The sequence below is a fragment of the Pelecanus crispus genome, chromosome Z (genome assembly GCF_030463565.1).
Source record: "Pelecanus crispus isolate bPelCri1 chromosome Z, bPelCri1.pri, whole genome shotgun sequence".
In the NCBI taxonomy this organism is placed as follows: domain Eukaryota; kingdom Metazoa; phylum Chordata; class Aves; order Pelecaniformes; family Pelecanidae; genus Pelecanus; species Pelecanus crispus.
This window is the reverse complement of record NC_134676.1, coordinates 56,047,789-56,069,901: the sequence shown is the minus strand read 5'-3', so window position 1 is coordinate 56,069,901 and position 22,113 is coordinate 56,047,789. Positions and strand designations below refer to the sequence as shown.

The 22,113-nt window shown below is 41.3% G+C and overlaps 1 protein-coding gene across 1 annotated transcript; it reads left to right on the top strand.

Moving 5' to 3' along the window:
• The first annotated feature begins 6,331 nt into the window (after positions 1 to 6,331).
• TMEM175 (transmembrane protein 175) lies at positions 6,332 to 16,704 on the top strand. The gene is made up of 8 exons (XM_009491985.2): positions 6,332 to 6,422; positions 8,373 to 8,424; positions 9,672 to 9,707; positions 10,917 to 11,000; positions 11,664 to 11,828; positions 13,162 to 13,240; positions 15,015 to 15,156; positions 15,701 to 16,704. The coding sequence occupies exons 1-8, from the start codon at positions 6,379 to 6,381 to the stop codon at positions 16,362 to 16,364; spliced, it is 1,266 nt and encodes a 421-aa protein (XP_009490260.1). The 5' UTR covers positions 6,332 to 6,378; the 3' UTR covers positions 16,365 to 16,704.
• Positions 16,705 to 22,113: the final 5,409 nt, after the last annotated feature.

Here is a 22,113-nt window from a genome sequence, read left to right as displayed (position 1 = left end):
CTTTGGCTTATTTCAGAATGCAGAGCAACAGCACACCGGAGCACCTGAGTACAGTAGAGTGTTGCAAAGCTACACTAGAACGACAATGGGTGCATCTGGTCTTAAAAACCCTTGTCCTGCTGAGCAGCTCTACACTGCTGCAACACATTACGTTGAGCTCAGCTTCTCTAAATCAGTAGCCATTTCTGAAAATGTTGCTCCATAACCTAAGCATGTTAAACACTAACAAGAGCGGTACGGAGATGCAGGTACAACTTCAGCTACAACTGAAGGCTTTACTATGGGCCATCAGAAGCAACCACATCCCCTACCAGGCCACCAGCAAACATCTCACAAGAGATGTGTGTTCATTCTGCAAAGAAATCTTCACTGCTAGGAAGCAGCATGTCTTCGCTTTAGGACACTTCCCAGTAGTGAGGTGTATGGGGTAACAAAAGCAGTAATGAAGGCAAAGCACTTAGACAAATGAGTCAAAGCCAGCGCTCAGAAAAATAAAGGAAAACTGTATTTTAGCTGCAAGAAGGACTGGAGAAGGCACTGCCTAACTGTGGTCAAGTGGTAGCTAGTGTGCTGCAACAGGCCAGTGACTCGCGGTGAAAATCAGACCTCTACAGAGTGATACACAAAGAGGTGACTTGGTTGGAGGAAAGAGACCATCTGCACCCCTTTTGGTTTTGCCTTTTTTTTTTATCCTAGGAGCAAAAGTTCCCAGCACATAACACCACAATCCACCAGTTCTCAGAGGACAATGATTGCTTAAGTGTGTGTGAAGGAGAGCAATAAAGAAGGAGACTTTAAACCACAGTTAACCATTATCAGAAGTGCCCTATGAAATCCATTAACTCATCTATTTCATTGCCTTTCTTTAGCTTCAGAGTTTATTATGATACAATACAAAATTAAAGTAGTCATACAGAGATTTGTGTGCCTGGAGGTATTTCAGTGCTGTGTAATAAATACTCTTTGGGCTCAAAATATATGTTCCATAACACACTTCATACAAAGCATAGAAAAACATTCATATGAAGAATTTCAGTCTCCTCCATCATGAAGTTGTATTATGCAGCATTCTAAAATACTTGCGCTTTACATTTACACACTATTCTCATTCACCATATGCTCCTCAGCATGTTTTGTAATGCAGGGTGTACACATATTCCAACCCCAGCCCTGAATATTTAAAAAAAAAAAAAAAAAAAGAAAATACAAAGAACAGTCAGCCTTTGTGAGAAACCAAAAAATCAGGGGCAAAAGAGACCAGAGCAGAGGGGAGAGGTGCCAGGGCAGGAGGAAGAAGTGAAGGCAGGAGGACGCTGGAGAAAAAGGAGGCATAAGAGAAGTTTCCTGAGGAGGACTAGAGCAGAGAGATACCCACGCAGGGGCAGATGCACAAAACAAGACACAGGGTACACCTCCAAGAGGTCTGCAGGCAGTGGAGGAGCCCATGCCAGAGGAGTGGAGACAGAAACATGGAGGAGCAAAAGAAAAGCAATCACAACACACTGAGCCCAATATCGTGCTCCCCATCGCCTCACCCAAGGGACTGAGGCCAGGAAGCAGGTAGGAGAGACATCCAGGTGGTATTTGGGGTGTTTTCCCTAAGTGATCTTCTGTCTTCTTTATTCTTCAGTACTAGAATCAGTAACTAAAAGTTTCTTAGTTGGCAATAAATTAAGTCAAATTCCCTGCAACAAAACTGTTCGTTGCCTGTGACAGTGGGATTGTGTTTTTCAAGGCAGCTGTCCCAGCCAAGATTCATCTATCACTGGTGAATTTGTTCAAGGAATATCAATTGTTTCTGTAGGAGTCATGTTTTCCTTTGCCTCTTTTGCTGATGTTTCTCAAGCAAGTGTGAAAAACACCATCAGTGTCACCAGATTCAGAAAGCTGCTATGGAAAATAGATGAACTGGAAGACCTTTTAAAAATGGGATCACTTCAGCAGCTGAACTTTCAATATCGCTCTGCATCTGCTCACAAAAAAAATACTGTTGGAGGCACAGAACTGTATCTGTCCCAACTGAAGTCCATGCATCTTCTGCTTATATTTGGCATACTAATTCAGTATTTCAGCCAAAGGCTTGCCCCTTTTTGTTTTACAAATTTATTTTTGCCACAGTTCTGCTATCTTCTGTCATCATCTATACAATACTTCAGTTCAACTTGCTTACGAAAAGAGATTGAGTTCTGAGATCTCACAGTTGAAGTGGCTCTTGTATCTCAGTCAGTCCTGTGATCAGTTGTCCTGGTTTTGGCTGGGATAGAGTTAATTTTATTCCTACTAGCAGGCATAGTGCTGTGTTTTGGATTTAGGATGAGAAGAATGCTGATAACACACCGATGTTTTAGTTGTTGCTGAGTACTGCTTATGCTAGTCAAGGACTTTTCAGCTTCCCATGCTCTGCCAGGTGCACAAGAAACTGGGAGGGGGCACAGCCAGAAGAGTTGATGCAAACTGACCAAAGGGCTGTTCCAGCTCAGACCACTCACATCAGCCCCAAATGAAAATGCCGTTTGTTCACATACCTGCCTCAGGAAACTTCTGCAGAACCAATCCTGTTCTCACAGGCAAATGTACTCAGGCCCTTCTCTCTGGACTGTTTCTGGCACTCCACCAAGATCTCCCAATGTGATTTCCCAGCCTGTTCTTTGCTGAGGCCCATTGCTAGTGCCTGATGAGAGTCTCCCCATACACATGTTAAAAAGCTACTTGGCTGCTGCTTTTTTCCAGGTGAGGCCTCCCAGCTTTTCAGCTATTTCCTCTAGCCTCTTCTTGATTCAAGTGCAGCCAAGATTCCTGGATTTTCTCACATCCTTCTTTCCAGGAAGACCACCTGAAGTTTCAGGCTATCAGTTCTGGTATATAGGCAGGTCTATAGCATCCACCCACTTCCTTGCAGACCCCAACTGGTTTAAGAGCTGACTTCCACCAGTCATAGAAACACCTCTCTTGAGCAGCGTCTGGGGCGCAGCTGAGTGATTTCCACAGGTTCTTCCAGCTGTTTCCTAGATCTTATTGTATTATTTCCAACTCTTATTTATGAATTTCAGAGGTTTCCACACTAGTTCTAGCGTATCTGCTGGACTCTTCCTTCCCAAAAGTCTGTTCTAAATTCACTCAAATTTGTAGTACATACTCAGCTGTGTATTTCTGGTCTTGGCTCTGTACTCGTAGGTTCAGTTGGTACAGGAACTGAGGAAAATCAGTTGCCGTTAATTGGAGGCAGCATCCCATACTACAAGAATGTCACATCGTGATGTTTTTCAGTCTAGGGCATCTTGGATATCCAACTTCCATCAGTAAGCTGAGCCAACTGTTTATGAATTAAACTGCATTCTCAACATATTTTCAGATTGGAATTTGTCCAAATCTAGAACATCTTCACCTCATCAGAGCGTGGTTTTGCTCTCTGCAATTTGAGTTCTTCACATGAAATTTGAATTCTTGGCTTCTTTGGATTTCTCTTATGAAATCCATTATTTAGTGAATAGCCTTTCTAGAAACTGAAAATACAAAGTTTATGATGACAAAGACACTGCCAGAGAAAAACCTATCACAAATTCATGTATGTTTCCTTTGAAGAGCCCAATTCTCTTTCAGTTACAGCAAAAGACTTTAAAAATCCAAGTATTTCTCTGCAATAAAACCACTTCACAACAGTGTTTGAAGCACTTCAGTTAGAACCCAACTTGACTGGAAACTGTAAGCCCTATGTATTCCAAATAGACTATCACTATGGTACGAACTTAACATGCCGACAAAATAAAAACCTGAACATCAACCAAAAGCCTCCAGTTCACAGCTACAGAGGACAGAAGGTGGCACATAAAACAAATGCCAAGTGGTTTGAAGCGTCGGGACAAGGTTGGTTAGGCTTGTAAAAAAACAAGACAAAACAAAACCACGGGGGAAAATAAGTTACTTTGGAATTCAGATACGGATTTTAAAATACGATCTCTAAACAAAGCTGAGAATCTCCTGACACTGCAGCCTCTAGTAAGGGTAATCTTTGGTGTATATACATCAGCTGCAAGGAGCTTTGGTGGCACGAATAACACGGTTTGAATGCTGCAGCTCCCCCGCAGCGCGCCCACCCATGCCACCTGCACCAGCCATCAACTTTGATATTCCCAGACGCCAACACAGACATTCCCAGATGTAGGGAAAGCCACCCTTCGCTCGTACGTGTTTAGTTATTTCCAGCCGCAGCACGAGTTACCGCGGCAGCGCTCCTCCGCCCCCCGGCACGGCAGACTCGGCGGACGCCCCTCAGGCGGCGACGGCGGCGGCGGTGGCGGCGGCGGCTCCCCCCCCACCGAGGGCCGCCGGAGGGGGAGCCCCACCTCGCCCCGCCCCGCCCCGCCCCGCTCCGCTCAGCGTCCTGCCCCGCCGCCGGCGCCGCGGGCGGAGCGCAGCGGGGCCATGTCGGCTCCGCGGGCCGCGGCCGGGCCGGGCCCCGGCGGCGGGGCGGCGGAACCCGAGCCGGTGCCGGTGCGCGGCCGGGGCCTGGAGCTGGAGCTGGGGAGCAGCACGCAGACGTCGCACCGACTGCTGGCCTACAGCGACGCGCTGCTCTCCATCATCGCCACGGTGATGGTGAGCGCCCGGCCCGGCCCGGCCCGGCCCGGGCCGGGCGTGGGGCCTGCCCGACCCGGCTCCGCCGCGGTTCCCGGGCCGGCGGCGGCGGGGTGGCGCGGCTGGGGGCGGGCTGGCGCGGCGGGGAGGCCCGGCGGGGCGGCCAGGCCCGGGGCCCGCCGTCGGGCGGCCTGAGGGGCAGCAGCCGGTGCGCTGCCCGCCTGGCGCATTGGAGGGGCCGCGTTCGCCTGTTCCCCGCTGCCCCGTCCTGGAAGGTCGGCGCCGGGCCCCCCGCCTGGCAGCCGAGTGCCGGCGAGCGCGGCCGGCCGTCCCCGGGCAGCAGTGCACGGTGGCGGGGGGGATGGGAGCAGCGTTGTCCCTGTGCGGCCGAAAAGTGATTCTCTCTTCCAGAACTGCAGGCTGTCAGTAGCTCCGTGATCCAGGAATATCTGCGGCCGTGCGAAGTTTTTTAAATAAAGCTCGCCATACGAAGTTTTTTAGATTTTAATAAAGCTCTCGATAAGGAAAAGAGTGTCACGTACTAATAAGGTTTTGTTATTTCAGATTCTGCCTGTGGCGCACACAAAAATACATCCTGATCAGGTATCATGTGCCTTTTGTTCTGTTGTTTCTCGTGTCCTTGCAGGTACATGTAACATCCCCATTCAGCATCCCCGCTTCATTTCAACTTCCAGACTTTCAAAAAGCTCAGACCATTAAGTAACATTAAAGCCAACAGAAATTTCCCCTCGGAGGAGGAGCTGTTGAACTTGGGGTGAAAAACTTAAATACTGAAGATCTGTGTAACCTGCAGAAGTTGTGATATAAAGCCTGAATGAGCTGTATATTGTAGGCCATAGATTTTTATCCAGTTACTTTTGTACAAAAAATGAATTGCCCATCTGACCAAAACATCTTTCAGAAAGCATCTACGGTTTTTGGTAATACACCATCACTTAGAGAAGCTACTTATGTAGTGCAAGCTCAGTGCTGGTTTTAAAATCCAGTTAATAATAAAGGTAATCAAAATAAGCAAAGGTGGAGGAATAAGACTACAGAAAATAAACTAATTGTGAAAAACAGGAATGTTAGGAAACATAAATTAATCATTTGAGAAAGTTTACAGGTTTTTTTATCATGATTTATTTTTCTGCTCTTAAAAACAGACCTAGATGCAAGTATTTTGTCTCATTTAGTTTAGGAAACTGAAGTATGATCCATAACATGGCAAATACGCTGCATTAGTCTATTAAGCCATTGTGGCGATACATGCAAAATTTGCTGTAGTTAAGCCCTGCCCTTCCTCACTGTTAACAATCATCACATGAAAACCTGTGTGATGCTTCTACTCCAGAAGTCAGCGCTAAGAAAATAAAGGAGGCATTTTGTGGCCAGCCCTTCTCTGAGATGCATTATCATGGTAACAGTGACGAGAGAGTGCATAAATGAATCACAAGGTGAACAGAGCATTGGGAAGCCCTTTTACAGGTTGAAGAGATGCGTTTGTAGACCACATGCCACTAACTACACATTTGAGCATACTTACAAGTGTCTAATAAACCAGTTCCTTTGCATGGTAGTAAAAAGATTGTTGGAAGAGAACTTCATTCTTGACAGGCATTTTCAAAAAATCTGTTACATGACTGCATGTCCTTCCTCTTTTGCAGATACTGCTAATAATTTCACAATTTATTGTGAAATATTTAATGTTCTCTTCACTTTGTCTCTGGGTATCACTTTCTGTTTCAGAAACTAGGTGAAAGTGTTCAGCAACTACTTCTAGCAAAAATTGCAGTCTACTTGATGACCTTCTTAATAGTCACAGTGGCATGGGCAGCTCATGTAAGGTAGGAACACAGTGTTTAACTCCAAAGTTAAAGAAACGCTATTGTTTAAAAGGACAGGAGGTAACCATGTGTCTGATACATTTCTGTCTTGCTGATATATTTCTGAATTGTCTTTTGTTGGGTAATATAAAAAATTTGTTGTAAAGAAATGCTATCCTAAGCAGTGAATAATGGTACTCTTATGCCACTGACACAGTGAAACACAGAAAAACAAGCATTATATATCTTTTAAATTAGAGTAACTCTTCATTTTACTTCATATTCTAGATGGAATTAAACTTCTAATTATGCTGAAGAAGTATGACTTTGTAACTTGTGTGCTACACAAATAGGGGAACTGATATAGTACAGCTGGCTTAAAACTTGTCTCTCTCTCAGTCCTCAGCAGCGCTTCTCACAAAATCAATTGTAATGTTGCAGATGCTGCATTTTATAGAGCTGCGGACACTGCCACCTGCCCGTGTCTTGGTAGTTAAAAGGAAATTGACATGCAGGCATCATACTGGAATCAGCGCGGTTTTTGTTTGAATTTTGAAATTTACAAATGTTACTATATTCTTTCCTTAAGTAAGTGGATTGACTGCATTCTAATAGAGGTCTGCAACCTGTAATTCAATACTCGATGCTGATACCTCACATCAGTGCTTTTATCACATTGCTTTTCTTTGCTTGCATAAGTAAATGCTGAGGCATAGTCTTTCAATAGTTTAGGTTTTTGTGGAGTGTGATTGGTTCTATTGATTCTAAGTGACACTTCTGTGGATAAGGAATGTCATTAACAAGGAGAAATAATTTTAAGCCTTAAAATTCTGAAAATACTCTGGCCCTAATAGCCTGAACTTGCCTCTGTTCTCCCAAGTAAAACTCAGAGAAAATCAGAATAATGGCTTTTCACAATGGCATGTGAGACAAATTAAAATCTGAGGCTCTGGATGGATTCTGAACATCTGGATCTGCTCTGGAAGATCTGTGCAGTGCTACTGCAGGGCTCAGATCCCTACATGGCATTGCTTTGTCTGACAAGCTGAAAGTCAGTCTGGTGCCTATATTTTTATTTTGGCATCAGGGTATCAAATGGACTGTTCATGTTCTTCTGTGAGCAGTGAACAGTGTCTGCTGGTGAAAGTCTGCCTTTGTTCATGCTTCAGAAGCATTTGTTTGAGCAGTGAGCACAGGCTGTCAGTCTCCACTTAGTTCTGGGCCTTGCCCGTGTTTAAGTAAATAGGTGATTAATTGACAGCTAACGATAGTTGTCCTGTGGCTCCCAAGCCTTGTGCAGCTCACTAGCAGTTTGCTGGCTATCCTGTCCCAGGTGGCAAAAGATAGAGCTGTTCCGGAACAAAACTGCTGTGGGAGAAAGCAGACGAGCGGCCTGCCCTGTGACTTGGCTGCATTTCATCCTGTAGTGAAGTGGCAAGTCCTCCAGAGAATCGTCATCGACTCCTGCTCCTGAATCACCCCCATATCTTCCATTTTCCAAGGAATGATACCCATTTGTAGCTCACTGCCTTGTTAGGTTTTTGGTATGTGACTCAATGGGTCAGAACTGACATCTGGATCACTTCTTCACAGAAGAATTGGCTCTTAAGAACGGTGAAATTTACTTCAAAGTAAATATATAATTTCAGGTGTAGAGGAACGATAGAGCAGGGGGAAAAAAAGACAGTTTGCTACATCATATGCCGCTTGTCCTTCAGATAGAAATGAGGTTCTTAATAACTGCTTCATGATTGAATTGGACTGTTCATATCTTGCTTTTCAGATTTTTCTAACAGATTACTTCTGTGTTTGAGCTAATGAGTTTTGGTAGCACCTGGACTACTTGTATAAATTCTGGAGAAAAGGAAGTTGAGTTCCCCTATAATATCATAAGTGTACAATTTGTATACAATTTTGTAAAACATATTTTGGGAGCTGGCTTGTTCATGGTATCTTGCCTTGCCTTGCCAGGTTGTTTCAGGTGATAGAGCTTATAGATGACGTCCTCGCTCTTCTAAATCTGGTGAGTCTTATTGGACATGCTGGATGTTTCACTAGCAAGTACAGGTCACTTTTTCTTAAGTCCGTATCTACATATCCCGAAGTTTCTATTTCAAATAGGATAACTGCCAAATTTCCAAGTCAGGAGGATACAAAGAGCTTGAATTCCTCCTTGCCAAAGTGGCTGATTGATAACTAACTTGCTTTTAATTTGCACATGTTTTACTGTAAGCCAAAAGAAGCCCTGCAACAGGTCAGTCTAAAGTTCATCTGAGGGAACTGAAGAGGCACCTATGGCAAAAGCTTTTGACTCTGTTTGTCTGTGTCCAGCTGAAGTATCTGTCCTCCAGGCCTAAGAAAATGAAATCCTATGTCTTTTGTGGCAAAAAACATCTTAGTGGTAGGTTTGAATTACAGTTAAGTTTTCAGTCATTTCTCTGTTTTAAGTTGTTCAGAAATTCATTCTGAAGCTTCCTTGAAACAGAGGATTATATGCTCTTTCAAAATCTGCCCGAGAGACCAATCTCTGAATCAGTGTTTTGAGCTTTACACTTGCCTAAATCTTATGTCTTAAAAATTCTTCGTTTATTTGAGTATGTTTTTTAACGATCCACTCTGTAATATCTTGGTTACTAATGGTTGTAATGAGATGCTGCAATGGTGAACATGTTCTCACTTTCAGCTAGACCTTTTAAAATTCTGTTCTCTGACAGTGTGCAACCACACAGTTAGTTTACTTTTCTTAGTAAAAGTGAGATAACACTACAGGAAATTATGTTAGAGGACTAGCTTAAGGTGTGTAATTCTTATCAAATGCTTATCAAATTCTTATTCAAATCAATGCATTTCTTTGTGCTTGAGGTGTTTTTTTTAATTTGGCTTTTTTATATATGAAATATTTGTGATCAGAGATTAATGGTTTTGACAAATCAGAAACACCTGTTTAGGAAGTGTGGTACTTTTGCCATTGCTACTTTAGAAAGAATCTGTTAAGAACCATAGCAAAACTTTTACTGTGGTATTGGTAATAAAACTGTAGTGTTTTCTAAAATAAGCTGGTACAGTTTGGATAGCAAACATGGAAGATGTGTACAGAACTAGCCATTTGTTATAATCAAAGCTCAGCAACTTCAGAAATGTGGGGTTTTTTGTGACACAGCATGAGTATTTGATCTGTTTGCATTTCATTCTCTGGACACATCTTTAATGAGGGAATTGCTTGCTTTGTATTTTACCTAGTGTTTCAGTAAGCTTTTTTTTCTTTTTTAGGCTTGTATGATGATCATAACTTTCTTGCCATACACAGTAAGTACTTCTAAAATTTCATATCTATTTAAATTACAGGGTTTTTTGCTTTATTTATTAGAAATACTTTACGAAAGTATTCAGAAACCCAGGAAAGTGTTATTATAGTATAAACCCTGAATCCATTGTAATAGTTAAGCCTTTTTTAAAATTCGTAAGGACATTTTATAACCTTCAATTACTGCATGTTATAGACCTGGCAGAAAATGAGTATTCTTGAAGCAAAATTATAATAATGGAAAGTCAGTTTCCCATGATTTCTTTTTAAAAAAGCAGCTGTATTGAAAAATGTCAAAGTTGCCTGATGAAAATTTTGCATTTTGTAAGGGAACTAAAGCTGTGTTTCTAACTCCTCTTTAGATGACAGAACATTTTCCTTTTATAATCTAGACAGACTTTTTGCTATCATTTTTGACTTACTCAGCCAGGTTGGTTCTGGCAGCCAGTCATTCATTTTTCAAATCTGCAAATTTGATGTTCTGCATAATTTCTGGACAGATAACCTTTAGACCTAGCCAGAATATTTGCAACTGAACACCATATTAGCAGAACACAACAGTTGCTTAAAATGCATCTTGACTTCTATTGTATGTGTAGAACAGATTTGTATGACAGGCACCTGTTTCTCTGTGAATGTATCTGTGTTCCATATTAGTCTGCAAAGAATAAGGCTGTGGTCAGTAAAACAATATATCAGCACATACTTTTTACTTTGCCTTGAAGCTGAAATAATTTTTGGAAAGTTGTCAATGTTACCCTAATACTACTCCCTGCTTTCCCCACCCCCCGCAATGAAGCTGCAGAAATTAATACAGCAGGGAGCCATGGAGGTAGAGAAATTAAAAGATTCAAAAAGGTATCCTAATATCAAGAACTTTCATAGCTATGACCATCTTGTCCACTGAAAACGCTGTTAAACTTTATGCTCAACTACAAGCCAATCTATAGTTATTATGGAGACATAGTGTCAGAGAGGTTAAGGTTTTGCAGTATCAACATGAGAGCAAAGCCATCTCTCCAGATGCCTTTGGTTGGGATGCCTGCATGTATTTGTGGCTAGAAATTACATTCAGTGGAATTACGTTGAAATGCAAAGTATTATTTAGGTTTTTGAGTTTCGGTATGGAATGAAGAGTGCTTCCAGTTCTCTACTGTTATTCCTACATTGCTTCTTAATTAAATATTTGATTTACTTGCATTTTTTTCTAGTTTTCCTTAATGGCCTCCTTTCCAGAGGTACCTTTTGGCATTTTCCTGTTCAGTGTCTGTGCTGTTGTCATTGGCCTTATACAGGTATTGGAGCTATCCATTTACATTTTCACTTCTAAATAGATTTTCTTGGGTAACACTAAAATTACATTTCTTAGCTATGCGTATAAATTGCTAAATGTCTTTTTGTTTGTATAGCGTGTTTTTCAAAGTTGTTCCTGTTGTGATAATGCAGTATATGTATATAAGATGAAAGTTTGCATGCCACTGTCCCATGAAGCTGATTTAGGCAAGTAAATCAGCTGATCTCAAAGTCCACAGAATAGTAATTCCTTTCCCACTCTTCAAAAATGCCTTGGGGAAATAGCAATTGACTGACTTTTTCTGCTGAGGTTCTTACTGAGTAGTGCAGTGATGGCTGAGCGAACATGGGCTTTCAGCCTCAGTCCAATGGCACTGGTTTTCTCCTGGTGCAGTGCCTTGTCACTTTCTGTTCCTTATTGTGGAGGTCTTCATTCCTCTTCATATAAGATCCATGGCCATGACAAGTTCTGCAGAGGAGGCTAAAATCTTGACATGCAGCGTATTGTGAAATCTCAGAGTTTCTAAGACCAGCCCTCCATGTGGGAGTGAAGAATAAGGTTGGAAGTGTTTTGGAATTTGTTGATTTATAGTTTTACAGTTTTATATTTGAAATGCTGCATATACTTGTATGTAATAACTTCAGTAATGCTCTTCTTCTTGCAGGCTGTGATAGTAGCATATGGATTCTATCACCCACACTTACTGAATCAGCAGATACAGGTGTCTGAAAATCAGAATTTCTATAAACGTCATATCTTAAAGATTATCCTAAGAGGACCAGTTTTATGCTTTTTAGCAGCCATCTTTTCTTTTTTCTTTATCCCTTTGGTAAGTTCTCCCAGCTAACCGAAAACTTTGATGCAGCAGTTTATATTAGTTGTATTTAGTACTGTTTATTAAAATAATGATGTCCATGTTAAATATGCAGACTTTCTCAGTCGCCAGTTTTGTGGTGTTGTAATCATGGCTGCTGTTTTGCACTGAAGGTGTTCAGTTCACAGATATCAGTCCGTAATTTGATCCGTGAGTTTGGATAGTTTTGAAAGAATATTCTGCTACAGTATTTGCTTTACTTGCTCTGCCTGATTTTTTTTTAATGCTTCTCTTAATTAGAAGCAGGTCTTCTAAACTGTAACTTAGCATCTTGCTCATCATAAGTAGGTGAGGTAATGTAGCAGGTTACATGAAATAAACATCACATTGCACAAACTGAAGACAAGTGAATATAATTGCTGCACTAACTCAGGGTGTAAGAGCAAATAGAATAAGCAGACCAGTTAGCCAGCCTACATCTCAAAACAAATGTTTTTGGCTAAGGCCTGCTCTTACACAGCCTTTTTCTCTGCCATCTTTATTAAATGGCAGTGAGTTGCTCCTACTTATTAATAGCTTTTATCTTTCTCAGAAACCCCGCTTGGAACTGAAATCTAGTTTTTGGATGTATCCTGACCTTCCTTTCCCCCATCTTGTTCTTTAGGAAAAGGTGGATTTAACTGAACTTTGAGAAAGATTCCATAGGAATTAGCAGTGTTTAAAGAAGCCCCAAATTTGGGAGGAATCAGGCTGCTGTTGATAAAAGGGACAGTTATGAGTCTAGACATGGAAAGGCCTAATTTTAACTGAAAATATGTTTTCCTCTTACACCCTTACTTCCCTCTTCTCCCTTGCCTTGTTCACTAGTGTATTTTCTTTTAATATTAATAACAGTGAAATTAGTCTCCAAGTTGCTCTTGTGCTTAGATCTGTGCAAAGCCTGTGAACCACTTATGACCCACTGAGATGTCTTCGGGACACAAGTAGTAGAATCATAGAATCATAGAATATACTCAAGTTAGAAGGGACCCATAAGGATCACATGGGATAGTTCTCCAACTTCCAAAGAAGTTATTACTGCATTTTTGTTAGCAGAATTATTTCCGTTCTTGTTTTAGCTTGCTTCACTATTACTACTAAATTAGCTATCAAAAAGCAGTATTAGGTTGCACACGCAATATTCAGGAGGTGCATGCGGATTTCAGGTGAGCCTTTTCCATGTCATAAAGTCGAGATTTGTTTTTCTCAATTATACCTAAATATTGAGAGTAATAGTTTCATATTAAACTTGAAGGTAATTTGTATTTTGATAACTAAATTTAAACTGTGTTCATTTTCCTCTCCGTAGTCTTATGTACTTCTTGGTCTCGTAATCGTTTTTCCGCATCTCTCTCGATTCATTACATGGTGTAAAACCAAGATTGTTGGTGAGTAACAATATTCATAGGAGTGTGTTCAGATATGTTATTAGGTTGTCAACATGTTATCCAAACAGCCTAGAATGAAGTAATTTTAGTTCTACTTCCATTTTCAGTCTTGGAACATAGTGATTTTGGGGTTTATTGCTGTGCTTCCAAACAGTTTCTCCCTCACTCCCTGGTTTCCCTTAATTTGTGACTAGATTTGTTTAAGGCATAACACATTCAAAGGTCATTTCTGAGTGCCACACCTCTCTGGTTTGTCCTGAGTATGTACGTGCATGCACATGCACACACAAGTACATGAATGATGGCTGCAGGCCATCTATCCCTTTTCCCTCCTAAAAAGGGAGCATGGGGATTGAAGAATATAGGAAGCAAGCTCTGTGCCTTTGTCACTTTCTTCCCAGCAAGACTGTATGGTCCTACATTTTCAAACTGGCAAGCAGAGCACCTATAAATCAAACTTTTTCAGGGTAATTAACTGTTTAGGGTGTTCCATCTCATTAATCTGACTGCTGTGGTCTAAAGCTGTGCCTTCACACATGGCTTAAGTCAGCCTAAATCCACGGTTCCTTCCCTCCGCTCCTTGCTTATGTTCTTTCTGCCCCCCTTGTGTCAGCATTAACAATTGCACAACCACACCAACAGCCAGAGCTGCTCTTAAACTCTGCTGAGAAGGAGGTTGCCAGTGCCAAAATAAAGGAGGAGGTGGTATCATGCAACCTATTCAGCCAAAAGGTGGAGTGTCACTCTTTGAGAGCAATATAAACTGACCACAAAACCACTGAACAGATCATATCTTTGGAATTGGCACTCCTGAGGCGAGTCAGAAGAGTAACACCTTTGTGCTTCTGCTGCTGTTCAGCCTTGTACAAGTCCATCTGTGTATGCTGCAAATGGGAACATACTTTTGAATCCCCCATGTGGCAGAAATAATAGACAGGGAGGCAGAAATGCTCTGAAATGGCTAAAGCCAGTCTCTTAAGAGCCAGAGAATAAACATAGAAATATTGCCTGTGCCTGCTGCGACGGGGGCACTGCAGTTTGCAGTCAGGTCGTGTCTGTGTACGTCTCACCCTGTCAGATAGCTGACATAAATTACTGCTCTATTGACTGAGTTGTGATTACACCTGCTTTTCATTCAGTTCCTCTCCTTACTTCCTCTGGAAGCTGTAACCTTTTTCTTCGTGCAATCTATACTCCTGAAGTGGTGCAGCTTGGCCAGCTGGGCAGTTCAGAGTCCAGTCTTTAGGGTTGTGTTTGGCATTTCCTATAAAAGCTCCAGAGCCCCATCTTTTGACCAAAGACTGGATTTGTTTTAAAGCAGGCCATTTGATGTCCCAGTGCAGCCCCCGTGCTCCAATGAGTTTTTTCTCCCATGCAGTGTAAGTTCTTCACACTGTCTTAGAGGACCTACAGCTATTAGGGCTTCCCTAATAGGCACACATCTGATTTGTTTAGCTCAAATGTTTTGTTCAATTACAGCTTTGAGTCATTATTCACTTGGTGGAAATGGTCTGCCATACAGTTTAAAGGACAGGGCTTTTTTGTCCCTGAAGCACTTGTTGTCCTGAAAGCAACATGAATTTCAGGGAGAGGCCCAGCTGCTGAAAAAAGTGGAGTGACTGACCTGTGTGGATGAACGGCACCCTTCTTTCTACAGAAAGATTTTGGCAGGTGGGGAGAAAGAGAAAGGGAGGTCACAGTAGGTTGTTTAACTACCTTGTTTTATACTGCCTGATTTTGTCTTTCATTAGTAAACATCTGGATTTGTTTCTAGGTCAGAGAGATGAAGAGGAGGAGCACCATAGCTTAGAAACTTTCACTTTTTACCTCAGTGAGCCTCTGAGTAAGGAACGGGTAGAAGCATTCAGTGATGGAGTCTATGCTATTGTAGCAACCCTGCTGATTTTGGATATATGGTAAGGCCTTACACTTTGTGTTATTAAATATAATATTAACTTTTGTCTGTATGTAGTATTTGAGGACATAAAATTAACCAGACATTGTCTTTGACTGCTAAAACCTGCAGTGGTTACTTTAAGTATGATTTTCTGCTAAGATACAGAACACAAACAAAAGATATTTCTGACACCCACATTTCAGCAGCAGTGATCATCAGTCTATTTAATGTATGTTGGGGTGGGGAGTCTTGAAGAGCAAAGCTTCCTTTTTGCTGTGTCATGTTTTCAGATAAAAGGCTTTTATCAACAAAAGCTGTTTAGTCACTGTGGCAACTTTATTACATTAACCTAAAGGAATGCCAACTTACTTTGCAATTTCCTTTCAGATCTAATTTATTTCCAGAGCTGTTACTTGAAGTGCTGTTTTTAAGTTACAAATTAGAGAACTACAGAGTGGATGCCTGTTGTTGCCTATGTGCTCAGAGTAAAGCAAGATAGTTCAGTGTTGCTCCAGGTGTGTTTTTGTAACAGTAATATGCAAAGTAAAGTTTTCTCTCCACAGTGAAGACAACGTCCCTGATCCCAGAGAAGTTGAGGAGAAGTTCCATGGCAGCCTTCTTGAAGCTTTAAGTGAATATGGGCCAAACTACCTTGCCTACTTTGGCTCATTTGTAACAATTGGTCTCCTGTGGTTTGTCCATCACTCACTTTTCCTTTATGTTACAAAAGCTACACGGTTAATGGGACTGCTTAACATACTTTCATTGGCTTTCATTGGTGGGCTTCCGCTAGCTTACCAGCTGACCAGTGAATTTGCAGAGAAGTCTCACAATGAAATAGAAGCCATTCAGGTCAGCTGTGTTATCACTTTCTTTGCCAGCATATTTCAGTTTGCAATATGGACTACAGCCCTCCTCCATGAAAGGGAAACTTTGCATCCTTTTGCTAGATATGGTGGCAAAGAGCATGCCTTCATGTTTGCCAAGCTGGCTCTCTACCCTTGTGTAAGCCTTGGGGCCTTCTTTCTAACATGCGTGTTAAGTGAATTTAGCACAGCAATTTTCCATCTTATGCAGATTGTAATCCCATTTGCTTTTCTTGCCTTGCGCATTTTTGTTAGAATTTCTTTAACTGTCATAAAGTCCATGATGTCTCTCTCCAGACGGGAGACTGTACTGTTAGAAGAAGAGGAGGCATGTTTGTCTCCTACTGAAACAGTGTCCTAAGTTTCTGTGCAGTGTATGTGAAGTTATAACATGAACTTCAGTTCTTCTAACTCACATTATCTTCATGTGTGGGTTATATTGATCTAAACCAAAGCCTGTGTTGTCCATAACTAGGGTGTATTTAAGTTTTAGCTGGTCATGCTTGAGACCCTTTCTCCAAAACCTACAATTGAAAAAATTGGGTAAATAGGTGATACAAAGAAAAGCATGTTCCCCTTCCTTTAGAGTTACCCTTTTGGAAAAATGCTGCTTGACATGTAACTGCAGTGATGATCAATTAAGAAGTGCACAAACAGATGCCCAGCAAAATACCCTTTTTTCTGACAACATATGGCAGTGGTTATGGCAGCCGGTATAGAAGCTGGTTGTGCTGCTGTAAGATAGGGAGGGAGACTTGGAAGACATGGAGACCTTTGGATTTCTGGATGGTGCATCATGGTAGAACGTTTGTGCATACCGGTTGCTGGTCTCCCCTATTTTTTTTTTAATGGTTAGAATGTCTCTTCTGCATAGTCACAAACTTCTGATAGCAGTTTGAAAACTACTTGTCTTTGAGTGGCTCTCAGCATTAGTTTAGATGGGAGTTGCAGTTGTGACCCATATGCGGTCTTCCAGGATACCTAAACACAAGTTCTTCAGGCATATCTGTTCTTTTAAAAAAGGATGTATTTAACAAATGAGGATTCATGTGGCTATGTGTCCAAGGTTTGAATGAGCTTTGATATCTCCCAAGGAAGACATTCAGAGAGCTGTGGGACTAGAGGTAAATTTGTTCTCAGTTCTGAAGCAGCTGCTCATCTTTCTCGGGCTTTTTGTGTCTGCTTTCATGCCTATTGAAAGGAACATCCTTCTGTCATTCTGAAGGCATGATGTTCTCTTCCATTAGAGTATGAGACTTTACTGCCATGTGTAAGAGTTCCCCATCAGGTAAGGGAGTTGAGTTTTTCCCGAGGGGCTAAGGGATCCCACAGATTTCTGAGTCTCAGCAAGAGCAGCAAAGGAAACTAACCCTGTAGAAGTTCCAGTCCATGGCATGTTGAATTTTTTTACACTTAAGTGTAGTTTGATAAGCTTTATGCTTATCAAATGTTACCCTGCAGAGAGCTGTACAGATGGAGCAGGGAAAGTCATCTAGCCTCTGGCTGCCCTGGAAGCCTTTACATTTCTTGTCGGCAGAGACGTGAGTTTGTATCTTGAACTGTCTTAGTGCCTGATAACTTTAATGCCATATTTAAAGGCATTTGAGGGATTTTGTTGTTCCTCTTAAAAAAAAAATTGAAAAATACTGTGGCAAAGTGTGCCTGGAGTTAGTGAAAACAAATTCAGGTATCTTGTTTCAGTTGAGATCAGTCTTGAAAGCACTTGTGCTTTTGGTTTGAAGCACCTTGGTACCAATATGTAATTGTGAGTATTGTGTACTTGTGAGAGTGTATGTTCAGATATTCAAGGGGTTTTATACTTGGTTGAGGTTAAATGACTTGCAGTAGGATTCTGCATTGTGTTGTGTATCGCAGGGTTTTTCTGATATTTAATAAAAGCACTTTTGGTTCTATATATATATAGCAGGCACATAATAAGCAGTGAATATGTGTATTTGTAATAAATTTCAATCAGTGAAAAAACAAGGCTTCTAGCCCTTTATTTCTGCTCTGCAGGTGAAACTTAAATCTGATGCCTACAGTTAAAATTCTGTTGGATGTCCTTTTATTTTTTTTGTCAGAATCATCATCAATGTCCCTTCCAATCTCAACCATTCTGTGATTTTGTGTGAAACACCCAAAAGCTTTTAATGTGATGTAAAGAAATGTTGTTTCTACTTCTGTTGGTACTTGAAGAAAATGAGACCTGAAACTGGATCTGACGAAGGAGTTTCATTCCAGTGTTGACAGGGATGAAGAGCAGTGAATTACAATGTATAAATACTACAAGGAACTGTATTGGCTAACTAATGCATTTTTCCTTTTTTTTTTTTTACCCCACTTGCAAGTAAGTAATTTGTTCATCAGCAAGAACAATTTTTTTTTGCTTGTAGTCAAGATACCATTATTCAAACCAAATTTATCTCAGAATATTAATAATATCTCAGAACCTAAACTTGAGGGCAAACTTGACCTGAGGTTTTGTATAAACAGAGTTGGTTTATGATCATTCTGATAGTTTTGGTAAGTTCTGGAGAAACAAACTGCATTTCAGAACAAGGCATTAATTTGAATTGTGGGATTCTTGAGTAGAAAGAACATTCCCAAATCTAACTGTAACTAGCTGTTCTTAACAGAATTACCACAGGTTTTGTGTCTAGAAAAATTAAAGTGAAACACTCACAATGATTATAATAATCCCAGAATCACAGAATGGATGAGGTTGGAAGGGACCTCTGGAGAGTGTCTAGTCCAACCCTCCTGTTCAAAATAGTTTCACCTAGAGCTGGTTGCTAAGGACTGTCTCCAGTCAGACTTTGAGCATCTGCACAGGTGGAGACACCACAACCACTGAACAAATCAACCTGTTTGAGTGTCCAGTTGCCCTGAGAGTAAAAAAAAAGGGTTCTTTTTTCTTCCATTTAAAAGGAATTTCCTGTATTTCAGTGTGTGCCCATTGCTTCTCGTCCTGTCACTAGGGATCACTGAGAAGAGTCTGGCTCAGTTTTGCTCCTCCCCGTCAGGTATTCATGAATGTTGATAGATCCTTCCTGATGGTTCTCTTGCAGGCTGCACAGTCCCAGCTCTCTCTGGCTCTCCTTGTATGAGAGATGCTCCGGTCCCTGCATTGTCTCCATCACCTGCTGGTGGACTCGCCTTAGAATGTCCACGCCTCTCCTGTAGCGGGGAGGGGAGAGCTGGGCACAGCATGCTGGATATGCTCTCACCAATCACCTCCCTTGACCTGCCAGTAAGTCCAGGAGGCTGCTGGCCTTCTTTGCCAGAATAATCGTTTTAATTAAATCTCCTGAAAGCAAGGAAGTGAAATTGCAGTAAAACCTTACAGTAAAACTTCCCTCTAATGACGTTGAAATTTGTTGCCTGTGGTACTGCTACTGCCAGTCAGGAACAAGTGCTTCCTCAAGTGTATTCACTTGAGGTCAGGCTGGACAAAATGTGGCCAAGCATGGGAGGATGTTTGAGAAGTCTGTTGTCTCTCAGTTCACAAGTGTGATTCCATAATGATGGCTGTTTTGTTTGTTCAAACCAGTTGGCCTTGTTAATGGATTCCTGTTCAAGATTAATCCATTCAAGACATTAAAAGGTGATAACAGCCACTTGCAGCACTGTCATCTCTGCCTTCCCTAACAAATAGTGCTAGCTGAAAAATTCTGTTAAAGGCTGCTGAAAGATGCTGTTTCAGTTTGGAGTGTTCAGAATAATGATGAGCACACAGAGCTCTTAATTTACTTTAAAACAGTAAAAAGTCATAGCTGGAGTTCTTTGCAGAGACAGGATTTGTGCTTAATCACTGTAAACATTGTAAACAGTTTATGACTTTTTTGCATTTTATTTGAAAACAACTGAATTAGTGCAAATAGTTCTCTTACAATTTATCAGGAAGCTGTTTCTTATGACGACTCAAACTTCCATATAAGTTTGGAGCAGACATAGTCAAAGCTATTGTTTGGCATCCATTAAACCAAGAGCAGCTCTTGCAGTTGGATTTTTCAGTAAAATAAAGTCAGTCACTAGGAATTTTGGACTTGCTCAGTTTGATTCTTCAGTGTGAGGGTACTTGACGGTATTGTGCAAAGCTGAAATTCACTGTAGGAACTCAGTGTGCAGCCTTCAGCTTGGTAGCCTCTGGGGCTACTCCGGACAGTGTCAGATAACTGTGACCTATTTGTTTGCTACTATTGAATGGGGCACAAAGATAAACGTTTTTATAGTGAGAAGAAAACACACAGATCTCTTTTAATGCTTATAATTTGAGATTTCATTTCAGGTAGCTACATGGTGCCATTTACTACTTCTTTTCTTCTCCATGTGTGATGGTGCACCGTGGTGACTTGTAGTCCAAGTTGCCTGCTGCATCAGTAGGGGAAGACCAGAACATCTGTTCTATTTGTGTATCATCAAAAGAAAGGAAAAGCAGTAGTGATTTTTCCTCCAAGTTTTAGTGCTTTCTGTTTAAACATCCAGCATAGGGACGTAATTCAATTAATTGCTCAAAATCATTAAAAATGGAGCATTTTGTTGCTTTGAATAAATCGAGCTCAATCAGTAACTCAGTAAAGCACTTCGGCAAAGCAAAAGCTCAAAAAATGAGTTTGTGCTAATTGGTAAAGGCACTGGCTAAAGAGCAGAATCTGCTGCTACTGGCACACTCCTGTAGAATTGATTTTTTTCAAAAGATATAAAACATGCTGCTTTTTTTCTCACCTTGTCTTAGGAGTTTGGAACTTTTAACATATGGGACTTGCTTCCTTTTTTAAAGGTAATTTGTATTTAGCACCCACATTCATATGAGTGTCAAAACTAAGTCAGCACTGAATTTGCTAGCCTGGGTCATCAGAAGGCGTTTCAGGCTGGTGGTACACAGAAAAGGCTAGTTAGATGGCTGATTAAAGTTAGCTGCATTTGAAAATAAGTGGTGCAGTAATTAAAGACCATCACAGTTTGCAACTTTTTTCTTTGTAGCAGTAAGTGGAAAAACACTTCTGGCTAATATATGATCTGACTTGAATTGTTTGCTTTTAAAACTGGTATACTAGCATCTGGAGAAATGCCAGACCGGGTTCTAGTTCTGCAAGTGCCAGTCCCCAAATCAGTGTGCGTTCTCTTCGCAGATCAGCATAAAGACGCCTAGTTATACTACTGTGGCTTTGTGTTTGGGGGATTTATAACATTTAATTAAAATCATGCCGCTGTTCGGTATTTAAGGAGTTTAAAACTCTCATCTGGACATGCATTGGACAAAAGTGGCTGAACAGGCAATCATTGTGGCATTAGTAGCTTCACTCATTTGTTACTGACTTGGCATTGAGCTTTGTGGTGAGTTACTATGGCATTACCAACTGATATTAGCGTTTGGAACTAAAGTGATATCCACCCAGTAGTGACCTCTCATTTGTAATGTTCCAAGTGTCTTTCAAAGTTCTTGCTACTGAAAGTAAATAAAAAAAGAAATGACACAAAAGAAAAGGGATAGGTTATATACATTCCACCCAAGACAGCACTTTCAGGTCTTATTGATATAGGACATACACCAGTAATTTAAAAAACTTCATGATACTACAAATGAATGGAATGCTGAGAATCTTCCAACAGGCTCCCTAGAGAGAAAAACATTTCAGAGCTCTTCTAGTGAAAGCCTTTCAATTACTTGTGGCTTGATTAGCAGAAAATAGCATAGGCCATTCACTTCCAAGGAGTTTAATAATCATATCCTTATGCTTTTGCTGCGTATGTTTACCTTTATGCAAGGATTTAAAAATGATGGCACTAGTGAGCAGTCAGCTAAGATTCAGATTCCTTAATTTTATGAATAGGAATATGAAACATAAGCCAGATTTCTTAGCTGCCCGGCATGTAACAACCTGATGTTGAGGTTCGGGAACCAAACACAGAAGCGCGCTTCGCAGTCTTCGCTAACGTGCCCTTTGCCCCCTGGGTCAAACACGTACAGCGGAGCTAACGCGGTTTCTCCGGGATCCGCGCCGGCCCGAGGCCCGCTACCGGGGCTGATGCGCTTCTCCGCTCCTCCCCGCCCCCTCTCCCCGCTGCGGCCCGGGCGGATGACAACAGGAAAGGCTCCCCGCGCCATT